The 11,766-nt window shown below is 40.4% G+C and overlaps 1 protein-coding gene across 4 annotated transcripts in view; it reads left to right on the forward strand.

The window, feature by feature from the left end:
* Nucleotides 1–8,847, forward strand: part of LOC107726157 (interleukin-1 receptor type 2-like) — an 11,359-nt gene extending 2,512 nt beyond the window's left edge. For 2 of the 4 annotated variants that reach the window (XM_016535666.1, XM_016535667.1), the window contains exons 3-10: nucleotides 2,237–2,486; nucleotides 3,005–3,170; nucleotides 3,253–3,430; nucleotides 3,539–3,586; nucleotides 3,705–3,770; nucleotides 4,452–4,587; nucleotides 5,747–5,880; nucleotides 8,288–8,847. In XM_016535666.1, coding sequence (XP_016391152.1) covers nucleotides 2,237–2,486; nucleotides 3,005–3,170; nucleotides 3,253–3,430; nucleotides 3,539–3,586; nucleotides 3,705–3,770; nucleotides 4,452–4,587; nucleotides 5,747–5,880; nucleotides 8,288–8,427 — 1,118 coding nt within the window. In that variant the 3' untranslated portion in view covers nucleotides 8,428–8,847. The remainder of the gene's footprint in view (nucleotides 1–2,236; nucleotides 2,487–3,004; nucleotides 3,171–3,252; nucleotides 3,431–3,538; nucleotides 3,587–3,704; nucleotides 3,771–4,451; nucleotides 4,588–5,746; nucleotides 5,881–8,287) is intronic. The other 2 variants (XM_016535670.1, XM_016535669.1) reach the window with 1 other exon arrangement.
* The last annotated feature ends 2,919 nt before the right edge of the window (nucleotides 8,848–11,766 follow it).

Here is an 11,766-nt window from a genome sequence, read left to right on the forward strand (position 1 = left end):
GTTCGCTTTCACACAGCAAAGTTTCTAAATGGACCAAATTTGTTAATACAAGTCACACGTGAGTAAACTGTTGTCTCATTGGTCAAAGTTCCACGGTTTATTTTCCGGGATTCCACTGAGCTGTCACGCATGTCATCCGTCAGGATGCAACGATAACAGCTTCATGGGCTTATTGTTGTTGTTGTTTTGTAGCTGTCCTTATATTAATTTATCATTTTGAGCAGGAGTCCAGGATTCATCGGGAAAACATTTTTAAAATGCACCTACTAGGAAGAAGAGCAATAAGATTGCATTATAAAATGAAAAAGTGCGCTTTTTTTTTTTGAATGGCGAAGACGTGCTCAACCACAGACATTCACAGGTTCATTTTGAAGTATTAGCAAAACAACAAAGCTAATGCTTTTCACAGAACTTACGTAATTACCCATTATACATTGTGATATAGCCTGGTGCGTTGGTCCGTTAGATCGGATTGCTTTCTAACTACAACCGAACCGCTTCAGAGTTCGTTTTCAATCGAGCACCGAACCGCTCCAGAGTTAGTTTCCAATTGAGCCGAGACCACCTCGTTCGGGCGCTCTCGGACCGATTGTTTTGGCGCGGATCCGAGCGCGATTGCCGTGTTCACATGTGCCCAAATGAACCGAGCTAAGCGGGGAAACACACCAGCTTCCCAAACAATGGGCCAGGTGTGAAAGCACCCTTATTAGTCTAATATTAAATCATTCCGATACACTCGACTTGAGAGATGAAGAAGAGACAGATTCAGCAAATCGTTAGAATGCTATTGTTTTAAATAAACTTCATCTCAATTTCTGTTGTCAGTCATGATGTCCAAGATTCATTTGTGTGATTGATGTGAACAATCAATGTTTGGATTAGCGTTTTTGGGGCAGCAAATTAATAATTCAGTACATCAATATAATAAATTCTTCAGTCGTTGTAACGTCTCATCCAAAGAACGGTGGTTTTTGAGGGTAGCGTGTCCCGTCATTACACTGGCCCCCGCTGGCTTACTGACCGCTCTACCAGCAGAAACCTCGCTTTCCCAGCAGGCCTTCCATCCAGAGCTGCTGCCAGTACCAGATGAGTATTAGCACTGCGCTTCTGAGGACTTGCTTTCCTGGACTGCCACCTTTAGAATAGAATTGACTTGAGGAATTGAACTGACCTTTCCTCAGCAGCCCTACTGGCAGCCAGCACGGCAAGAACCAAAGAAGACAGACTACTGCAGGACTATTTCCCCTGGCAAACATGAGTTCGGCCTCACAGCAGAGCCAGTCACGAGTCCAAGAGCAGATGGAGTGTGAAGTGTCCTGTGTTCTTATGGACTGTCCATCGGTCCAGCTCGGAGACTCTAGGATAGGCTCCAGCATCCCTGCGGCCTGGAGAATGGATGAACTGCTACGGTACATCTTACCAAAACACCCTACAGTATCTGACAGGAGAGGAATCAAGTTTTCCACTTCACTCCCAATGCTAATCATTGCTAAAAGTATCAAAATTGAAGAATGATTGGGTGTGACGTCATTTCAGAGAAAATCAGGTCAAAATGAAGTTGGTTTTGGGAGCTCAAATTGGCTGGCCACAGTGAACTTACCATTGGTGACAAATCTCCTCCGGTTCATTTCTTCTGTTCAGTCTGCGAGTGATAACATGAACACACCGAAGAGCTGCTTTATAGTAGAAACTGAAGTTATAATCCAAATCGGAAGTGATCGAAAGTGATTTTTCATGAACGATACTGTAAAGCTGTTGTATAAAGTCTTATATAAATGAATGTCTATATTAATAAACGTGATGTGACTTGACTGGAGAGCCGAATGGTCAGATTCTTTCTTAACTGCTGTGTTGTTATTGAGAGGAAAGCGTGAAGCACATGTACATCAAGTAAGACATGTTCCTGGTTCAACATTACTGTCCAAAAATACAGACTTAACCCAATCCCCACCCCTAAACCTAACCTTACCCATAATTTATTCCTAAAATCAGAGGGAAATGATAGCTGATTAACAAGGGTGTAGAAGCACCTAATCCTGATTTTAAGCCTAAAACTGACATTTCCTGAAAAGTTATTTCTCAATTCTGATTGGTTGGTTGGAATGTTGTTCCAGGGACATGTTGTACTTGGTGAAATCCCGCTCACCTACACCTGAATAGCCTGAGTCAGTAAACTGTGATTGTGCTACCGTACTACTGTTTGTTGATTAACAAGCTCTTGTGGTTGTTGGTTCAGACAGTTGTGTGCTTGTGGGTCCAGAGATCCCAGATTATCGAGTTCAAGGCGAAGCGGTTATCATCAGATTCCCTTTTCTTGAAGATGCGATTAATTACAGGAGACTGCGAGTGGACAGCAGCTCGAGCTTCCACGTCCGTCACAGCAGCCTGAGGAGCGAGAGGCGTGATGGGGTGATGCTGACCGAGCGCAGGATCCTGCTCCTCCCGTCTCACCCCTCAGACTCTGGAACCTACACCTACATCTTCAGGTCAGAGCTCACAGACCGACATTCTCCTCCAAAACCGGAGTACTAGCACACTTTAAATCCACCAAACCTTTACTTACAAACATACTTTACCACTGAAATAACATTGATCGTGTTTAATATACATTTCATATTACAGTAGACTAAATAGAAATAACATTAGCGCTGTCTAGAATAGTTGCTAGAATTTGAGCATGCAACATTTTTTGTCATGTTCTAGGGCTTATGTTTTTAATAAGTCGTAAATGACAAATTCAGAGTATACCATCTACATCTGCTCTACTCTCTCACATGCATATGAATCAAAGATCTGTGTTATGTTGTACCCTGGAGAAGGCAGTTGTGCTGCACAGGCTTGCAATCAAAATTTGATATTTTATTAGAGTAAATGTTTTTTTTTAAATGTTTATATGATGAAAAGTCCAATAAAGGCGCCAACTAAAATGTGTCTTAGAACTGATGAAGTTCTTGGAACTTAGAATGCTGATCTAAATGTAGTTAGTAATGCATTTCTCCCGCAGGAGCGACACGTTCTGCCTCACTGGGAGTATTACAGTAATGATCTACGAGGAAGAGGAGCCCAACATCACTGTAATGCCCTACACCGCACGCGCAGGAGAAGATACTGACATCGTCTGTCCCCATTTGAAATACTTCAAAAGGTCAGAAAATCCAAAGTGGTACAAGGTAGGTCACTGCACATTGTGGAAAACATGTAAATATTTGAATTGAAAGGACAAAAATGTTTCTAAAATGTATTAATTTACAGGATTTTCAGAGCACAGCTCTCCCTATCGGCAAAGGACAGTATACAGTCGAGAGAGGCATAATTCTGGCCATCAAAAACATCTCTGTGAAAGATGAGGGCTTCTACACGTGTAGGCTAAGTGTGATTTTCAACAATACCCAGTATAATGTGAGCAGGACCTGGAGAGTTCAAGTGTCAGGTAAATAAATGCCCTACGCTGTGTCATACGGACGGTTCTGCCACTGCTTCTCTTTCTTTCTAAACCTGTCCGATGGTTGAGCAAATGATGACATCTTTTCTTTTTCAGTCCCAGAATCAGAAGCGGTCACCTCTAACAGTCTCAGTGCTTTCACATGCAAGTATCAGAGATGCTTTTTAAAAATATATATAATTTAACCTACATATTGATCCTAAAACATTAAAATAACGATTTGAATTCTACTCCCTGCTAATTTAACAATGTTTTCTCACAGCATCAAGTCATTCATTCGCTTACATTGTCTTTCCTGCAAACGGATCCTTCATTGAAAGTCATTTAGGTGAGTCTACACTGCTAACAATACTGATTTACAGGGGTTGATTGTCAGATTTTTAGATGATATATTTATATGCAGGTCACACATTGCATGACACCGTCCATATTATCGTATGACAGTATTCTGTAATACTAATAAACTGTACTGTACTTAATTTGAAATGGAGCTTAGCCAGTTTCATTTGGATTGGACACAACTTTCAGGGACAGGTTTACAGCACAATAATGAACAGTGAAAAATCTGGCTATATAGAAGACACTGAAGTTAACAAGTTCACATGTTAATATAATCCTCGAGTAAAAGGACAGTAAACAGATTTGGTTTGTCCAGCATGATGGAGGACTTGAGCATGAGCTTTAATTTCCTAGACTTTAATTTCCCAGAAGTTAATATTAATAGTCATAAAGCAAACATACATGTTGATTGCTCACATTCGATTGAATTCACTAAGAATTGCATTCAAGTATTCTCCATAAAGGGCTTCCTGCACAACCTCATCTCTCGCACCTATGTGGACTGAATTGGTCATTTAAAAATGTTATATTATTTTAAGTACTGAATCATTAATTCTCTGTAAGAACCTTCCCACAGTGAGTGAATGAGTCCCATGTTTGTTTACTTACTGTTATGTAGTGATTATCAGACAGTTACTCACCAACCTTTAACAGTGCTGTTAACTTGCAGGCGCTCGTTTGGTGATCCAGTGCATGGTGTCTGTTGGAAACCAACTAGCTCAGTCCACAGATGTGACATGGATGGTTAATGACCAGTCAGTGGAAAACTCTTACCTGGGTGGACGTGCTTTTCAGACAGATAAGAGGTAACCTTGATGCCTGCATTGATCCATTTGAAAATTGTTTGTGAAAAAAGGTAAAAGGCGACAGTCAACAGTCCAGAGCACATGAGCGAATGGTCTAGACACTTTGGTGAGAATGCAGCGATAGTGAGTCCGTGGGCAGGCAGGGCTTGTTGCACCAGCTATGCATAAGATATAACTAAAGAATGATTCATACTTTTATGCTGTAGCGTCTACACAGTGGTCTGTGAAGAACAGTGTATCCCCACAAAGACATGCAGGTTAGGTGAACTGAAAACTAGTCCTTAGGTGTGAGTGAGACTATGACTGTCAGTGTGTGTCGTCCCTGATATGGACCGGTGTCCACCTGGCCATTCTCTGCCTATGCCCGAGATGCTGGGATAGGCCCCAGCATCCCCATGACCCTACAGTACACAGGACACGTGGTCTGGAGAATGGATGGATGGTCATTTGAGTCAGAGACCAGGCTAGGTTGAGTCTGAGTCGAGACAGAGGCCAGAAGAGGGTCTGAATGATTCAGTGTAAATGTGCCTTCCTTTGGGATGAATGAAGTCTGGTTTCACGTCATTGTCATGCAAACCTCTGCAGCAAACACAATGTGCACCAGTCCAGAAATACAATAGCAAAGAACTATCAGCAAGTCAGAGTCAAGGCCTAGTCTAAATGCTCCATGACCGTGATGAGACGAGACCATATTTTTAAGGTCTTGGTCTTGTAATGTGCATGGAACATTTATACTTCGAGTCCGGTCTTGAGTCCCATCCATTCCCCAAATCGCTTGTCTTCTGCAGGGTCGTGGGAACGCTGGTAAGGCCACTGATGGGGGAAACAGTCTGATACTGTCTGATATAATTCTTGCCATTTACACACTTTCAAATTACTTTTAGTGATCTCCAACAGGCTTTGCAGCACAAAAACAGTCCACAGAGTACTGGGGCGGAGGAGGAACTGGTAGAGGGAGTTCAGTAGGAGAGAGCAGGCAAAAGAGAAACGAGTGATCAGCTGTGTGTGGCTGTCATGTGGAATAAGGCGAAACAAAAAACAATGCAAGAACAGGATAAGAACTGGAGAGACCAGAGTCCTGACAATAATGGAGAATACTTTCATCCAATACTCAGCACTATGTGGAATTTAACATCACACAGAGTTGATGTGTTTTCAGTATCTCAGGCAAGCATCTGGAGGTGCAGCTGGTTATCCTCGAGCTCCTGGAAGAGGACAATGGGACAGAATTGAAGTGCGTATGTCAAAACGAAGTCCAGAAACAGGAAGTTGTCACTCAAATCAAACTGGAAGGTGGGTACCGTTGACCAGAGGGGCTACTGTATGCTTCTTTTCTTAGTGCTAATTTGAAATCATTTAAACTCACATGAGATCATATCAGTAGCCAAATAAATGAAGTTCACAACGCAGGTTCGGGAGGAGCCTAATCAACCAGTCCTGCCAATCATCGTTTCGACCGTATATTGTTCCGTCCAAGCGACTATTCTTCCGGCATCCCTCCATCCATCCATCCATCCATCCAGCAAAATCGGGTTTCGAGCCTCCTTCACGGACAGCAAGCCAAGTTAGTTTTACCATTACCTGGCAGGGCTGAATGGGCAGGCGAACTCGTGAAAAGCTGTTTTAGGGGGTGTTTACATGTCACCATTTTCAACTAAAATCAGAAAACTTTCTGCGCTTTGGCTGTTCATTTACAGGACAGCAACATTTTGGTCACCTGCAAATGCAGCCTTTAGAACACAGGTTTCAAAGTGCAAAGTGTGTTTTTGGAAACGATAATGTTGTTGTCATGCTGTGATGTCAGTCTATAGGAATGCGTGTATGCACTGGTAAAGTGGCATTGCCAAGTACTGGCCTGGCATGCAGGTTTGCATCAGTTTGACAGCGATATCATCTGTATGTGAAACCTTTCAAAAACACAAAGGAAAAACTCTTCAGTATTTAGTACAATCGTTGACGTGCAAACGTATGCTGACTCTACATGAGCAGGCCGCCTCATTCAGCTTTAGTCACATGAACAGCCACATATCACTCACTTTAGGATATTAGCTGCATTCACACTATGTCGTAATTACCGTAATTCTGAGATAACAACACGTGACGTTCTACTCGGAGGCAGTGTCTAAATGAATCTGGAGGCAGTCAGGTGGTCCGAGTCGTAGCTCTCAGAACATTCCTGCTTATAAGTTGTAATTATGAGTTCTGCAAGAATGTGAACGCCATGGCGCTGATAGAGTTGCTATAGAAACACATAATTCAGAGTCTGAGGACTTGGAACAGCTCTGAGTAGAACGTCATGTTTTGTCATCTTGGAATTACAACATTGTGTGAACGCATTTAATGTCCCAAAGTAAGTTTGTTTAATTTGTTATGTCGGTTGTCATGTTAAATAAATCATTAATAACTGAAGAAGAGCATTTCAGCATGTCAGCAGAAAACGTAATATATAATATATAATCCTCTGAAGATGCAGCATTTTGACTGAACCACTTCTACTTCTGCTGCACGAGATGAGAGCACATTTTTATAATTCTTCGGGTCAAGAAAGCATCTGAGTTTGTGGTTTATTTCCTCCTTTGCTCTGTCTGGATGCGCTTAAATCCGCAGTAAGGACGCGTTCTTGTCACATTTCACACATGCGCACTTCAATAAACTGACAGAAAGCAGGTTCATGCCTTTACATGCTGAGTGAAATCGGCGTAGGGGGCAAAAATCTAGCTGTGATGATCGGTTTATGCTTAAGCTGTTTATGACCTTACTCTGATAAAGGAAAATGAGTTAATGCGTTTATATGACCATGTGCTTTGTCGGCTTATTAAGCATAATCGGTCAAGAACGTGCATGTAAACGCACTCACTGCATTTTCAGTGTATTGTGTGTTTTCGCAAGAAACATTGCTTCAAAGCAGCTGTACAGAAAATCATGATGTTAATGTTTTTATGCTATTATCTTCGTATCATACAGTCGCATTTAGCAGTTGGGCGATAATATAGTTTACATTTTGTGACGATATAAACAATCCATCATCAAAAGTTTTTTTTCTAATGTTACGCTGTTGTAATTTTATGGTGTTCGAAAGGACCTGTACTAGACAAAATTTGTACATATTAATATATCAAAGCAAATGATGTTGGACCTGTTTTTGGTAGTTTATCCTACACACCTATCGATCACCTACAGGTGTGCGAGGGTAATTGTTGATGATCGCTAAACCCAAACATTCCATCAAATTCCTTCATTCCAACACTGACGATGTTTACCCTTGTTTTACTCCGCTGTCTGTCTCTGTGTGTTTTGGCAAGTCGTCTTCCTATTTTATCTTTCACTTCTGTAACGTTCACTCCCTGCTACAGTAGCCACGCCCCAAACTCTCACTATTGGCTGCATGGAGGGATGCAAATACAGAGACATCCTATCATAGCACTCGGACCGAACACATTGATTGCAAGAACATTTTATGGTCCTAAGCCTATTTGGACCACTTTAATTATTGATTGCTATCAGAATGTGAAGAGACTTTCAACCAGTATAACAAAAATGTTTCTAGAAAAAAATGGCCTACCCTATCGTTCACAGTGTACTGTTTTGCACATTAAAATTGAAAAAGAAAAATGAGAGAACCTGTAAATGATAAGTCTAAAATGTCTATTTAGATATGTTTAAATTGTCTGCTTCAATTTCTTTCTCCTCCTCTCTTTAGACTCGGAGTCTGTGTGGTTGGTGGGAGCTGCTGCATCCTCCTGTTTTATGCTCGTGGTGTGTGTTTTTGCATACCATTTGTGCCAAAGGCCACAGAAACCAAGGGACTATGTTCTGGCTCGACAGGACAGCACCATGTGAAGATGGCTTCCACTTTACATCTTCAACAATGCACCTATCTTCATCATGTTTTAGTTACTCTGATCTTTTGTGTTCAGTTGGTCTTTTGTTTGAACTTTGTTTTGCTAGGTCTTGCCTCACAGTTCCCTCTCTAATTGTTTTCGGGTGTTTCTTGTTTCTTGCAATCATTACTCCCACATACACACTCCCGTATTTTCAGTACTTGTTTGGTCTGTTCTGTATGCATATTGGCAATACTTGGTTCCTTGTTTCTTTGTATTTAGCTTTAAAATAAAGCTGCACGTGGATCCATACAACTTCTGTTTTTCGAGGTATTAGTAGAACATCTGTGCAGACTTCAGTTGTCATCTTTTTTGTGAAAACATTCTTTATAGGATATGACAAAATGGAAAATTTGATCAGATGTTGGCAGACAACAACACATCTGATTTGGCCATTATTTTATATCTACAGCAGTCTTCCCCATTATCCCAGACATATAACACATACTGTGACTCTTCCTCAGTTCCAGTCATTCAAGTCAAGTTTATTTGTATGGTGTTTTTCACAATACATATTGTTTCAAAGCGTTTTGTACACCACAATGTCAGCTTTTTGAGAATAGTATAATTTTAATGCTAAAACTCACCTCTTTAAAGTTCCTGATTAACCCCCCCGAACCCTCAACCCTGTTTATGGAATTAATGATAATGTATGTTTGTGATGGAAATGTGGGTAACACTTTAGCATAGGGACCAATTCTCACTAGTAACTAGTTGTTTATTAGTACTTATAAAGCATTTATTCTGCATGACCATTTTCTACATCCCTAATCCTGCCCGATACCTTAACGTAACAACTACCTTATTAACTCTTAATAAGCAGCTAATTAGGAGTTTATTGAGGCAAAAGTCATAGTTAATGGTTTGTTTATGGTGAGAATTTGACCTTAAAATAAAGTGACCGAAAAGTAATATGCCGTTTAAGAGCATGATCAGACTGATGCATAAATATATCAAGCGCGTTCATCATTTGAAGACTAGAGAAAGAGGGAAGAAAATTAAAGACGATAAAGGCTCTTTCTTACAACCAATTCCAGACAGAGGAAGAACTGGTCCATTGGACCCAGGAAACAGGAGGCAATATGGACAGTGCTGAACCTCTCCCAAATAACATAACTTGATAAAAATGGTCTTTCTCTGTTTCTTGCGTTGAAAAAAATGGCCACAACAGTACCATTTACAAGAAGCTCTGGGTGGGAGTGGAAAAATAGCCAGAATTATTGTGGCGAATAATAGAGGAAGATAGGACAACTGTTAAAGGAACAGCGAGCAGGGAGGAAGAATGGAATTTGTCGGAGGCGCTAAAAGATTAAGATTAATAAAAGATTAAGAGGGGATAACACAATTATAATTAAGCCCACAGACAAAGGTAGTGTGGTAGTAGTCATGGACCCAGAACAGTATGTAAGGGAGGTTACCCGACAACTGTGAGACAACTGTGTGTATAGATCACTGGACAAACCTATCTTCCCTGAAATCTATAGCGTTCATTAAAATGCCATATCACCCTGCAGCCCAAGACTGGTCACCCACTGAAGCTGAGCAGGGTTGAGCTGGTCAGTAGCTGGATGGGAGACTCCTGGGAACGCTGTGTTGCTGCTGGAAGAGGTGCTAGTGAGGCCAGCAGGGGGCGCTCAAAATGGAACTGAAAGCGCTTTGTAAACGGGCACTTTACAGAGAGGAAGGCAGAGTATGTGAGGGGCATGACATGCTGGGGGCAAAGAGATTTGGTAATAACTTTCATTAATAAATCATTAACAAGAATTATATGATGCTTAATGGATCAGGTTAGGTGAGGTGAGGTGAGGTTAGGGACAGGTTTGGTGGTGTGGGTAGGTTTAAGGGTTGGTTAAGGGGTCAACAGTGTACAGGGGTCAATCTGATTATTATAAGGGAACACAGTTCAATCTGCTTATATTATATTGTTTTGATAAATGAAAGTATTTTCTTTTTTTAAATGATTTGTTTGATTTGATATACTGAAGATAGTATACTAATGTGAGTGTTGAGGTGATAACAGATTGTAATTTTGGTGCAAAAAATGTTTTTGTCTTTAGCAAGCATTTAGCTAAACCTAACCAGCCATCCTTTACACAAACCCTGTTCCATTAGCTAAAAGTCCAATACCCATAAAGATACTGATTAGTAATCGTTTATAAACATTTGCAAATGATGAATAGTTTGCTGCAAAAACATGAACAAATGAATAGATGATTTGTTAAGATGTGTGAATAGAGGTCTACACAACAAACAAACACCAACAAATGAAGATCACATGACCTGAAAGTTTAATGACATTTGTAAGCATTTCAATTTACATTAAATAATCATATGTTAATCATTAGGTAACGTTTTAGTAAGAACATTAACAAGAACATTATCTCATATTTCTAGCTTTGTGAATATATATATATATATATATATATTAACTAATGACCTGTTAAGCATTATATAATGCTTGTTAATGATTTATAAATGAAAGTTAATTATGAATAAAGTGTTACTGAAATGTTGAGAAAACACTTAAAACTGAAATGTTTTCTGTAAGTCCAGTGGTCAAATGCTCAGTTTCTGTGTAATTAAACATCTGAGCAGTGACTGATCTCTGTGTGAATGTGCTCAAAACTGAAGACTTTCTGAATGTATGTAAGCGGAAGGCTATTTTAGAAAGGAACGTTTAAAAGATGAAAAAGAGGAATTTATGAATAATTTATTGCTATTGTGTGAATAATATGTGATCAATAAAACAGTAACTGTAGTCTGATTACGAGTCTATTACTGTGTAATTTAATCTAATTAGAAGTATTTTGGAATCTGATTATGTAATCCAGATGACATGTAATCAGTTCCTCCCCAGCTCTGCTCACAGCTGTGAGTCTCCGTATGTCTTGAACACTGGACTGTAGGAAAGTGAAAATCTTCACTAACCGTCAGCTACTTTTATGTGTGGAGAGGAGAACCAACACTCATCTCATCTCTGTTGCTGTACGCTACCAAAGCCACACATGAAACCCCGCAGCACACGGGAGACACACATTTGTGCAGCACCGAGCAGCTCTCTCACACTGTAGGACGTGAATGCGATTGTCACTCTCATAAATAACTGAACTGCGTGTGAATGTAACTGTATTAATACAGGACCGACAGCCGTATCATGATGCCGTATTCTGTGTGAACATGGCCTGTATGAAGCTAGAAAAATGAATGGGTTTTATATCGTCTGTGTTTAAAAGCTACAGAGATGAAGGAACCATTGCAGTTCCTGCAGCTCATCTGAAGATGACAGCAGTTCATCCAG

This window comes from Sinocyclocheilus rhinocerous, unplaced genomic scaffold (genome assembly GCF_001515625.1).
Source record: "Sinocyclocheilus rhinocerous isolate Xijiao unplaced genomic scaffold, SAMN03320098_v1.1 scaffold5295, whole genome shotgun sequence".
Lineage (NCBI taxonomy): Eukaryota > Metazoa > Chordata > Actinopteri > Cypriniformes > Cyprinidae > Sinocyclocheilus > Sinocyclocheilus rhinocerous.